The following is a 12536-nucleotide window of genomic DNA, read 5'->3' as shown; positions in this document are numbered from 1 at the left end:
CATCTATAATGGTAGAGTCCTTGGGATCGAGGTGGGGAACAGAAGGGCTCATGGCCACAGACTTCCTATGTGCCAGACGCAGGATTTTCAGGTTTTCCAGACTTTAAGACCAGCTCTCTACACATGCCACTTTTTAAAAAAATGTCAACTGTTTTCTTTTTCTGAGCAATCCCTTACAGTGTGGATAACTTGTGGCTCTAGCAGGAAATGCTAGTGTGGAGTTCTGTTCCCAGTGACTTCACTTATGTGTAAGAGATCTGATCACCGAGGAAGTGTGGTGCAGTAAATGTGTTGGAATTAGCGTCAGAGGACTTGGGTTTGAATCCTGGTTGTCATCAACTAGTTCTGTGACCGTGGGCAAGTCATTTAAATGCCAGAGGCCTCAGTTTTTCCACCTGTAAAATGCTGAGTTTGAACTGCATAGCCTGGAAAACCTCTTTTAGCTCTAGGGGCTCAGGGACTTAGTCAAGATCCATGGTCACACAGAGCAGGTCGGTAGTGAGGTTTGAACCCAGATCTTCTTGCCCCCGAGGCCAACATTCTAGATACTATGCCACAAGGCTTGATTCACTGGGCATATGTGTTAAACATTTTCCATTATATTGAGCAGGGAAGGATTCCAAATCTACACCACACCTAGGCAGGCTCTGCACAAACCCTGAACCATTGCTTAAAAGGCAGGGCCCCCTTATAAAGTGCAGAGCACTCTCTCAGTGTAAAGGACTGACCGGGTGTCAGACAGGGACAGGGCATGTGCTGGGATCAGCTTCACCCAAGCCCATCCTCTGGGTCCTCTTAGGTCTTCCTGGAAGCCCTAGCATGAAATCTGGCAGACCGCTGGTTCAGGTCCTGGGCTCTCCAAGGTGACCGCAATGAAGCTCATGCATTTCATTCCTTTATAATGGAGTTTGGTAGGAGGAGCAGAATTCCGTGAGAAGGAAAAAGAGGCAATTGTTAAAATTTTACAACTTTTATTAAGGATCCTTTGTTGTAAAAGGTTTTTCATCAGCCAATAAAAAATGTGCTCCAGGCAACCCTGCTCCTAAACCACTTAAGACATAATCAGACCATATCCCACTAAAAGGGCTGGGGGTAGGGGAGAGAGCTGGCCACCTACTGTGTGCCATTGTTGGTTCCCTGTGATTGACTCTAGTAGGGACAGATACAAGCTGTTTAGGGAAGAAGTCTTGGGCACCTGGGTCTCAGCTAACCTACCTCCCTGGCAGTGGGACTACCAAGGACAGGCTTGGTTAGATGAACTTTGGGAGGGTACCACGAAAGGACGAGATGAAATGGGACACCCCTGCGGTGCACCTTTTAGTGAGATACTAGAATGAAACCCTGTCTCTCAGGAGAGGGGAGAGAACAGGAGATCAGCTGGCTCAGCTCAGGGCATGGAAATACATCCCCTTTCAGTCACTGGTCAGCCCCTGAATCTCCAAAGGGTTTGGGCCTGTAGGCCCACAAGGCTGGACTCACCAAAAAGTAACTGGAGGGGGAGGCAGCAGGCAGGGAAGGGAAGGAAGGGCACCCAGCTGGCCCTGGGAGCGGTGGCAGACACGGTCACTGGCCAGACTTGGGCTTTCCAAACCAGCCTTTCTGGATCAGCTCCAAGAGGCCACCTTTGGCTGAACCAACATTTGGAGTTCACCTCCCCTGCTCACCCATCCTTCCTGACTAGCCCTGGGGAAGCGGGCACAGACAGGCAGGTTCTCCATCACTAAGTTCTTGATAATTTTTGTAGTGACTGAGTTTTATTCTTTATAGATGCTGATTCAAGGTTAAAGCCCCCAGGAGAGCTCACTCCTTGACCTCACATTGTCATCTGCTTTTCTGTATCGATCAAAGTATAATACTGGAGCTGAAGAGTTTATTTTCCAGTTCAGACCATGGTCTAGAGTGAATGAATGACAGGTCTGCACCCTTCACCCTGAATAGCAGGAAGCTAATTACCATCACAGTGGGATCATCACTCTGACCTCCTTCTCATAAACATCTGGGATCACGCCAAAGGGAGAGTTCACCATGCGAACTGTGTTTTTGCCATAGAGTTTGAATTCATAGTGAATGAGCTGTTCCCAGAAACCGTTGTTGGGCCGAATGATGGGTCGGCAGGACTTGGTCCAGGTGTGAGCGTCCAGCAGGGACATCGAATGGTACTTCATGAGGTAGGCCAGGCAGAGGGCTGCTGACCTGCTGACTCCAGCCGCGCAGTGCAACAGCGTGCGGCCCTGCTGCATTTCCACCGTGTGGATCTTGTCGGCTATTGGGTCGAAGAAATCGTACAGGCGGGAGAGCGGGGTGTCGGCCACAGGCACTTGGACATACTGGATGTCAGCGTAGAAGGTGTTCACCACCTCTACAGACACGTTAATGACGGTGGTGATTTGGTTGCTGGACAGTATGACCTTATTGTTAGCGGCCAAGCCATTGCCAAGGTACAGGCTGCTGGTAATCTGGGACAGGCCACAGATTGCAGGCTGCCTGAAGAGAATGGGGATAGTGTTCAAAGATGTATTCATTAAGGCAAACTTTATAAACCAGCGACGACGGGGGGCTGCATCTTCCTGCTACTCTTTGTCTAAAGAAAACTGAAAAGAGAAAGAAGATGTTAAAATAAAGTTTGACCACTCACATGGGCTCCCAGGCCAGCACATCGATACATGGGGTATGTGTGCACACACACAGGGAGGAGTCCAAGGCCAGGCTCCCTAGGCTGGCATTCGAGGCCTTCACCACATGGCCTTCCCCAGACTGGACCTCCTCTCTGAGCTTGTTTGTGCTGCTCCTGCTACTGGCCAGAGCATCCTGGCTTCCCTGCAATGATGTGCCGCCTCCCCCCCCCCCCCCCCCCCCTCCCCTGCCCCCCCCCCCCCCCCCCCACATCCCCATCACATGCAGCATCTTCCTCTCGAGCTGCTCTGGTCCTCATTTGCCAGCTTGAAACAATCAATCCCCCCCATGATTCATGGAAAACAGCATAAAGCCCAAGTGCCTCCAGAAGCAGCTTCCTTTAGTCCTCCCTGCCCTCCCTTACAGACTTCACACCCCAGGGACACTGGACAACTGTCCATCTCCCATTCCGATCCTCCTTCCTCCTGCCTGCTGTGGTTTGGTTCAACCTGCAGGTGACTCTTCTATGATCCCCCATTAACTTCCTCTAGCCCTGGAGCAGACAGGTCCAGACAGAACGGCCTTCAGCAAAGGGTCTGAAGAAAGCAAGCAGGCCCTGTCCCCCCTGGGGCTCTCCATCTGCTGATGGGGGAATGTGTCGTTTTTATGGCTGCACAAGGAGGCTGAGGACTGGGGAAAGCTGGGCCTCAGGATCCCCTTCTAGAGACCTTTGCGGCCTCATAGCGAAGACCGGTACGCTGCGGCTCTTTTTTTGGACGGTACGCTGCGGCTCTTTTTTTGGACCGGTACGCTGCGGCTCTTTTTTTGGACCGGTACGCTGCGGCTTTTATGACGAAATCCAGCTTGCTCTTCTTTGCCTCCCCCTCTATGGAAGGGGCTGGCCTGAATGACCTTTCCAGCTTGGGAATCCCATGATTCTCCAAGCACCACAGGAGGGTTTCTGCAGCCCCTGCCCTGCAGGAGAATGGGGCTGAGTTGGGTTTGCTGGGAAAAAAAGCGGTCAGACTCCTTGGGACTCCTGCTCTCTGTGCCCTTGGGCAGGATCCTCGAGCCCCTGGCCTGGCTGCCCTTTGGCTGTTCAGTGAACTTCCAGAACTGGACACTGGATGTTCTTCAGCTTAGCTCGACCAGGACCACACAATCCAGCCAAATAGCCTAGTAACTGTCCCCAAAGTGGCCTGGGCTGCCTGGCTTCCCTCTCCCTGGAGGTCTTCAGCAGAGGTTGGACCACCACATGTCAGTAATGCTAGAAGAGGCATTGTTTTCACATGTGGGTTGGCCTTGATGGCCACTGAGGTGCCTTCCAATTGTAAGATCAAACAGGCAAATAGAGGTAAAGTGACTTGCCCAAGGTCACACAGCTACTAGGTATGTTCAGAGGCTGGATTTGAACCCAGATATTTTTGTACAGCTTGCTAGCTGCCACATTCTCTAGCTGCCTCAGTCTGTTCATCTGTAAAAGGGAGATGATAATGTTACAAAATGCTCTGCACACGTATAAGAGATTATTAAGACATGATGATGGAATCTCACAAATTACTTCTTCTAATGCCATTCCCTTATTTCCTTACATGTGTTTCCATTTGTACTGATAGTTGGGCTTAGCCAAGAGGCCAAGCAGAGACATGCCTTTAGCTTTCACATTGCCTTTATTTCTGAACATACACCCCCTGTCCACTCCTCAGTAAGCCATCCCTCATAACAAAGAACAAAGATGAGGAAAGGCAGCCCCTGTCTATAGCATCCCTCTATGCCACATTCCCTGCCTGCAGCCCCCATCTCTACAGGAAGAAGAGGGAGTATACTCCCTCCACTTTTCTCTGGGATAAAACTTGGACATTATAATGATGCAGCTTGATTATTTGCCCTTTCCATGTGCATTTCTGGAACCAGAACCCTGGGCCTGTCTTAGAAGCTGTTTGATTGCAAAGGCTTGTGGGTAAGTGATGGATTGCTAACTTGAAGAAACTATGGGTAGGAGCCATATTTCCAGGGCCAATGCTGCTGTCTCTAGGTGGGGCAAAGTGACTGAGAGCTGAAACCCCTCCTGGCACTGCAGCTTCCTTCCCCTGTGCAGTGCTGCCTAATGGACGCTTTGTTTTCCCAAAGGCCATGCACATTCAGCCGGCTCTCCCCCGAGGAGAGGAGGTTCTTTGTGGCAATGGACCGGTCTGAAACGTTCTTTGGTGTGCTACAGCTCAATTCCTCAGCAGGGTGTCCCTCCCACTTTCTACATCGGTTCACAGAAACCTTCACTGGCTTCAACAGCTTCTCCAAGCTTGTCTTTTTCTTATGGCATGCTAATACTCCATAACGTTCATGGACTCCATGCAATTTAGCCATCCCCCAAATGGCGGGTGGCTTTGTTTCCAGTTCTTGGCACAAAACTCACTGCTCTGTAGGTCAGGTACAGATATATTTTCCCTGTCTTTGTTCTTTTCCATTAAGGTATAAGATGGGTATGAACACATGGGTGGTAAAAAAAAATTCCAAACTAACTTCTAGAATGGTGGCTTTACGGGAAGGGAGCCCCAGGGAGGTGCCCAAGTTGCCTGCCTGATCAGCAGAGGAGCAGGGATCACCAGGCCGCTTCTCAATGACATCCAGCGGAAGTCAGGCAGCCGGTCTGGTCAGGGCGGGCTCCCCGAGGAGCTGGGGCTGAGGACACGCATGTCTGCAGGGGCTCCAAACTGCCAGGATCTGTTGTTTTCCTAACCACTCTATGACCGGACACACACCTCCTTCGGCCGGCCCGTGGATGGACAAGAGAGTCCCAGAGCACCTGGAGGCGGCCCTTCCAAAAGCTGGCTGCCAGCGCTGACCATGAGGATGTGCCTGACCGAGGCCCAGTGCCCAGTGGCTCCTGGCTCTCAGCGCTGACATTCTATCCCCTCCCCGGCTCCTCCCAGACCGCGAGCAGGTCATGAAGCCCCAAATCACAGGCTGTTCCGGCTGCCCAAGCCCGCGGGAGGCTCCAAGAGGCTTGTGACCCCCCGCAAACCCCAGGGCTTTCCGGCCACGCTTCCTTCCTCTCACACCCACAGGTGCCCCTTCACAGTCCCCCTCATTCAGCAGGTGCTGGCGGACTTGGCCCGACCTCCCACGGCCTGACCTGGAGGAGGCCGCCCCGGGGCTCCGGACACCGCCACCGCTGCCTGTCCGGCCTGTGCGGGGGCAGCTGGGCCTCTCTCGGCGCCTTTGCCCCGCCCCGTCCGCTGCGGGAAGCCGTGCTTGTGGCCCACGCCCTCCCGTTCTCTTGGGGTCCAGGGTGTGGGGGGGGGCAGTTCCTGACTCTGCACTTAGGGCGCATCTCCAGGGCCGAGGCCAGCCTCTGGCACACAGCAGGCGCATAATGAATGCGGCCGACCTTTCCCCCCCTGCACCAACTGCCCTCCGGGGTCACTCTAGCCTAGGCTCCCGGGTTCCACGAGAACCCCGCCAGGCACCGCGCGTCCTAGGGTTCGGCCTCAGTGAGGCTTTTTTCGCCTCCTTTCTGGGAATTACAGTAGGAGCTTGAGGGGAAAGGGCTGATGGGGTTGGAAACGCTAAGGAGACTCTGGGGCGGCGGCCGAGCCGAAGAGGCCGCCGGGAAAGGAAGGGAGGGCAGGGCAGGGGGTGGGGCGAAGGCGAGGACGGGCGGGAGGAGGGCGGGGCCGGGGCCGGAGGCCCGCCCTCGGACCAGGCGCCGCCAGCCTCCTGCCGAAGCCCCAGGCTCACCCAGTTCTCAGCGTCCTCTATCCCGCCGTCGCTGCTGCCGCCGCCGCCGTCTTTGTGATGAAGCTTCCGCTTGCCGCCCGCTCACCGCGCCGCCTCTGCTGCCGCCGCCTCACACACTGCTCCCGCGCCTACCTCCATCATGCCCTCCCGCCCCCGTCCGTCTCCTAGGCAACGAGCCGCGTCCGCCCTACGGCGTCCGCGCAGGGACAATCCAGCCTCGCACGCATGCGTCCCCACCCCAGTGCGGGCCGGGGCCCGTTTCCTGGGCAACGGACGCTTCCGGAGACCAGGCTCACTTTCTCTCCACTCGGGCCTTCTAAGCGCGCGCCCCGCCCGTCTCCTAGGCGACGCGGGAGGACAAACGTCCTTGCGTCTGCTTGGGCTCCATTCAGCGGCCGGCCCAGCCCGCAGACGCTGGGGAAGTGCCCCTGCCCCCTCCGGCCATGGCCACGCTCTCGTCAGGATGCCAGCTGCTTCTGGACAAGAACGTGGAGCGGCGCCGGCCCGAGATGCCCTTGGCCGGGAAGCCCCAGGTGGTGTTCATGCAGCCCAGAAACTCCCAGGCTCCAGTGCTCTTCAGGTGCCGCCCCCGGAGCACCCCCAGCCCGACCTCTTGCCCCGAGTAGCCCGGCCGCCGGAGGGCTCACAGGTCCAACCAGGACCACCCCCTGGCAGTGGGGCCCCCGCGCCCCTCCCGCCTCCAGCCCCGTGATGCTGAAGCTGGCCTCCGTGCCCTCTTCGTGCTCCCATTCATGTTCCCCAGCTGTGAACCCCTCCAATTACTGACCCAGACCCCTCCGCCTCCTCCCACTTTGGAGTCTCCCCAGGACCTTTCTGAAATACCCCCTTTGCAATCTTTACCTCCTCCACCCAACCCTTCTGAACTCTGCCAACATCCGGTTTGCTACACCTCTGACCATTCCCTCCCCAGAGCCCCCTCTTATTCTTCCTTACAAGCCCTCTGAATCCACCTTCCATTTAGAACCCCACCCCCTTGAACCCTTCTCCAACTCCTCTTTGAGCGTTCTCTCCCCCCAAACACCTTTTAACCTGCACTACCCTGGTTATGTGGGTGGCTCCTGGAGATCCACACCCTGACTCTTAGCATTCCGAGAAGCACCTGTGCCCGCCCCACCTCCCACTCATAAAGGACATTTATCAGCTCAGCTCCCCGGCCTTGCTCAGGAGCATCCCTGATGTACACTGCCCTTCCTTCTCTAGCTTGATGAATGCCAGTGAAGTGGCTGTGAAAAAGTTCTTACCCAAGAGTCACTTATCAAGGGTGATTATCCGAGATAACCTCAGTGCCCAGCGGGTCTATGAAATGGAGGTAACGTGGTGACCAGACATGGCACAGGGTTACAGTGGGCCAGCCTTCTCCCTCCACTTCTTAAAGCAGAAGGGGTTTGAGGCAGGTCAAGAATATGGAGGTTCTGTGTTCGAGATAGGTGGGCAGTGGAAGTCAAGGGTTTAGCCCCAGAATCCTGGCCCAGGTTGGGTGACCCTCTTTTGTGCACTGCCACTCTCAAGGGAGCTTTTGAAATGATTGCCAAGGAGGTATTTTAAGGGTTGGTGAGTGCATCGAACTTGCCCAAAGTCCACGACCAGGAAATGGCAGAAGGTGATCTGGACCCAGGTTTCCTGTCTCTGCTCCAGTTCTCTCCAGTGTAACACATGGATACCTTCTCTCTCTCCCTCCCCCTTCCCCCCTTTTTTTTGGAGGGGGAAGGTAGGGCAATTGGGGTTAAATGACTTGCCCAAGGTCACATGGCTGGTAAGGGTTAAGTGTCCGAGACCAGATTTGAACTCAAGTCCTCCTGACTCCAGGGCTGGTGCTCTATTCACTGTGCCACCTAGCCACCCTGCCTTCTCTTTTTTAAAAAGCAGGAGTGGGCAGAGTGGTAGGAAGAGATTATCTGACTCAGTCCTTCTTTGCCATGCTGGCAGGAGAATGCCATCAGATTGATTATCCCTCTGTACAAATGACCTGAATGACAAAGCCAGGATTTGAGCTGAGGGTTTAGGTATTCTGCCAGGAGCCCAAGGCTCCTGGTGGCCCTGAGGCTTGTGAAGAAACCTCATTGGGGGGCCTTCTTCCTGCTCCTCCTCCCTGATGCTGGGGGTGGAAGAGGAAGCCAGGTGGTCCTGAGCCACAGTGCCCCCTCCCCAACTCTGTGCATGTAACTGATCTGTCCTGAAAATGCCACCACACTGAATGTGAAACTATATTCTCTCCCAATCCTGATCACCATACACACACACATCCCCCTCACTCTCCTCTCCTCTTTGTACTAGGGCTTCCTGCTCCATGTTCCAGGGATGCTGTTCTTTCCAAAGTGACCGACGATCTAGTGGCCTCTTTCTTCTCAGTCCTCGTTCTCCTCGACGTCTCACCTCTCTAGCCTTTTGCATTATTGATCACTTTTTCTTCCTGGATATTCCTCTTTTTCCTGGTTCTCCTGTCTGCCTGACTACTCACTCAGTCTTTGCTGGGTAATGGGTGTCCCCCAGGGTTCCGTTCCAGGCCCCTTTCTCTCTCTATACCATTTCCCATAATTTTAGTTAGCATCTCTCAGCTGATGACTCATACCTGCTTGTCTAAGCCTCCCCTCTCTCTGCCTCCAGGCACCCATCTCCAACTGCCTTTCAGATGTCACACTGGATGTCTGGTAGACATTTTAGGCTTGACACGTCCAAAATGGAACTCATTGTCTTTCCTCCAAAGCCTCTCTTCTTCCTAAGTTCCTTGTTACTGTTGAGGGTACCACCAACCTCCCAGTCACCCACGTTCCCAGCCTAGGTGCCATCCTTAGTCCCACACTCTTCCCCACCCCCCATATTCCAATCTGTTGCCACATCCTAAGGATCCTGCCTCCACAATGCCTGTGCTATGTGGCCCCTTCTCTCTCCCCCCACTCACATCTGAACCATCACAATAGCCTTCTGGTGGGTCTGTCTGCCTCTTCTCCCCACTCCCACCCACCCTCTCTTCTGCTGCTAATGCAGGTCTGATCATGTCACTCCACCCTTACCTCGAGGAACAAATACAAAGCCCTCTGTTGGCTTTCAGAAGCCCTTCCTAGTATCATGTCCTCCCACTCCCATTCTCACACACGACTCTCCCACACAACCCTGCTGGCCCTGCTCTGGCCCCTCCTCACCGCCCTCTCCTCCAAAGTGACGTCTTGAGCTTTGCCCACTCCTCTCTCGGTGCCTTCTCTTGTTCACTTACCCACCTTCATCTTGCCTGTTGTCTCCCCCTGCTAGACTCTGAGGGCAGGCTTTTCTTTTACATCTGATGGGGGGGCACTATATTTGTATCCTCCGTGCTCAGCTTGGTACTTGATACATAATAGGGACTTAATCCATATTAGCTGACTGTGCTGACCACTTTGGGTTCTGGGTGTAATCTATATTTGCAAATGTTTTTGTTGTTCTGTTTTCATATTATCTTCAGTTCCAAGTATATTTTTCCCCTTCCACTCCCCATTGAGCCATCCCTTGTACCCAAAAATAAAACAGGGAAAAGTTCAGCCAGATACACCAACCCATCCCCTGAGTGTGATGGTGTATAGTGTTTCCCACCCATAGGACCCCCTTAGGTCATGTACATTGTGTACATGCATCCATGCATCAATGCCCACAAGTCGAGGACCCCCTATACCAGGGGTTCAGACGAAATGTCCTAGGAGAATAAGAACACCTGGAAAATACCTGGCAGAGGGAGCCCCTAAGCAAGGAAGAGGCTTCCAGGCAGGAGGGAGGAGCTGATGTGAGTGCCTGGGAACAAGGACTCAATCAGACTGAAATGTGAGGAGTGGTACCTGGTGGGGTAGCAGGAAGAGCTTTTGAGTCAGGGGTACTGGGTTCAGGTCCTACCCCTGCCACTTAGCTGTGGAACACTGGGTAAGCCACGTAACCTCTCTGTGCCTTAGTGTCTTCATCTGTTAGATAGATGGCCTCTTAACATCCATCCCAACTCCATCTATGACCTTAGAAGCAGGAATAGTAAGTAGGCCAGAAAAGTAGATGGATTGCAGAGAGGCTTGAATGCCAGACTAAAGAGTTTGTATTTTATCCTAGAGCTAGAGAGAGATGATGTATGTGGGCAGACTTGTGCCATGGGAAGGTTATATTGGCAGCTGTTTGGAGGTGATGAGGACCCGACTGAAGGAAAGGCCCCTGGGTTCAGAAAATGCCCTGGAGACTTGGCGCAGGGGATTGGCTCTCATTGGGGGAGGAGGGTTAGTTGCAGGAAAAGAAAGAGCTGAGGAAGAGGAGGCATGCCAGGCTTCAGGGAGGAGGGAGGGAAAATGGGTGTATGGGGCTGGGAGGCATGGAAGAGTTTGGTCGTGGATGTCCTGGTGGCAGCGCTGAGGCAAATAGAGAATGTTGAATTCAGGAAAGAGATGGAGGCAGAGAGAGCCTGGATTTAATTAGAAAGTCACCCTTTAGAGGTGATGATTGAAGCCCTGGGATTAACCCCTGGGATCCTCAAGGAAGAGAGTGTTTCTGTGCAGGCAGAGAGACAGCTGCTCTGAATTCCAGGGCTGGCACGGAGCCCTGAAGGTGGAAAGGCTTGCTGAGGTTGTCAGGAGAATACTGGGGGGAAAGTGGCTGCTTCTCACCTTGAGAGCTGGTCATTCAGGGTGGGGGGGATGGGTGGGCACAGTGCCACCCCCCCCCCAGCTCACCACACTCAAACTGCAGATTTATTTATCCCCACTGATCCCACCATCAGTTGGAGGCTGGCTGCTGCCACTGCAGGAGGGGAGACACTGGGTCAAGGTGTTCGTGGTGTGGTTTTTGCCTTCAAATGATACCAGATTCTGGAGCACTTTAAGGTTTTCTCGATACTTTGCATCTATGGTCTCATTCGAGTGACCAGGTTCTCTGAAGAAGATACTGAAACTCTGAGGGGTCATAGAACTTGTCAGTGTCTGAGGTACAATTAGAATTCTGGTCTTTGCATCTCCTGGTCTAGCCCTTTGTCCACCATGCCCTGCTTATGTCCGGACCAACATAGGATGCATGACAGATTGTATCAGAAAGAGCCCTGAACTTGAAAGATATGACAGTAGTCAACCTAGCTTGCTTTTTGGGATCCCGATTTTGTAAACACAGCTGCCCCAAGCCCTTCGTAAAGGGCCATCTTCTCTCATAACTGGACAGGAACCTCACTACTGACTGTGAGGGTGTGATCACTTGATGAGTGAGACAGCAGAAACGAGGTTCATTCTGGCACGGGACGGTCCAGAGGGACAGAGTGGTAGTGCCAGCTCCATTGTCCTTCTGGTGACCCCTGAGGAAAGGCCACTGCAGCCCAGGAGCTCAGTCAAGCTAGGGGTTTCCAGCCTTTCTTGACCTTTGTGCCTCTTTTCACTACAATAGGAAGTTCGCTCTAGAGTTTCCCATGCACATGAGAAATAAAATAGACATTTACCACATGTAGGCCATGCCAGACACACCTGCCGGGCCCCAGGTTGGGAATTTCTGGTCTGGGCAAAGAAATAAGACAATCTGTTGTAGCATGAGCCCGTTATTGGAGGTGTTTGAGTTGAGATTAGAAGGCTAGTTGTCTGGGATGGTATGGAGAGAATTCACGCTCCAGGTGGGTGTTGGGACTAGATGTCATTTGAGGTGGTTCCCTTTTACCCAGGTGAGTGCTATTTGGGGGATGGGGGAGGCACTTAGAGAAGCTTCACAGTCATCATTGGGACACTGGTGTTTGTGGCCAGTGGAGGACACACCAAGGAAGGGGTGAAGGACTCCCTCCCTTTTCTTCCCCCAACTTCCTTTTTGTTTTCTCTAAGACGAGAGCAGCAGACAAGACCAAGAAGAAAATGGGTCACCTCTATGATCACCTGAAGAAGAAGTTCATGACAGACCAGCTAAAGAAACTGAACCGCTGGCGTCGGGAAGCACTGCCCATCCAGAGATACCTGGAGAGCATCCAGAAGTACCGCTATGAGCTCAAGCCCAAGCCCAAGCCCAAGCCCAAGCCCAAGAAGGAGGTGAAGATTCTGGAAAGCGCCGGTAACAGGGAAAGAGTGGTCATCTCCGAGTGAGCAGCAGAAGAGGGTCCATACTTGGGGAGGGGAGGAGGAGGAGGAGGAGGAGGGGCTGTGCTTTGGCCTCCAGGGCCGTTAGGGAGATGATGTAACTAAACTCTCCTTTCGTTCATT

At 53.5% G+C, this 12536-nt stretch overlaps 2 protein-coding genes across 3 annotated transcripts; one reads left to right on the top strand and one right to left on the bottom strand.

Annotated features, from left to right (window-relative positions):
* Positions 1–951: 951 nt before the first annotated feature.
* Positions 952–6490, bottom strand: DUSP18 (dual specificity phosphatase 18). Its single transcript, XM_069081891.1, has 2 exons — positions 6352–6490; positions 952–2591 (listed from the first exon to the last, which is right to left on the bottom strand). Exon 2 carries the CDS (start codon positions 2520–2522, stop codon positions 1956–1958), a length of 567 nt encoding a protein of 188 aa, XP_068937992.1. The 5' UTR covers positions 2523–2591; positions 6352–6490; the 3' UTR covers positions 952–1955.
* On the top strand, positions 6491–12536 carry CUNH5orf52 (chromosome unknown C5orf52 homolog). Of its 2 annotated transcripts, XM_069081890.1 has the most exons (3): positions 6668–6931; positions 7573–7681; positions 12165–12536. In XM_069081890.1, the coding sequence occupies exons 1-3, from the start codon at positions 6795–6797 to the stop codon at positions 12417–12419; spliced, it is 501 nt and encodes a 166-aa protein (XP_068937991.1). In that variant the 5' UTR covers positions 6668–6794; the 3' UTR covers positions 12420–12536. The 2 variants fall into 2 exon arrangements, with proteins under 2 accessions (XP_068937990.1, XP_068937991.1); XM_069081889.1 differs by lacking the exon at positions 7573–7681 and having other exon boundaries at positions 6491–6931.

Source organism: Petaurus breviceps, unplaced genomic scaffold (assembly GCF_028583685.1).
Source record: "Petaurus breviceps papuanus isolate PSGF00001 unplaced genomic scaffold, PetGlider_PUasm1.0 99, whole genome shotgun sequence".
Classification (NCBI taxonomy): Eukaryota; Metazoa; Chordata; class Mammalia; order Diprotodontia; family Petauridae; genus Petaurus; species Petaurus breviceps.
Note: the sequence above shows the minus strand (reverse complement) of the source record. Positions and strands in the feature narration are given on the sequence as shown.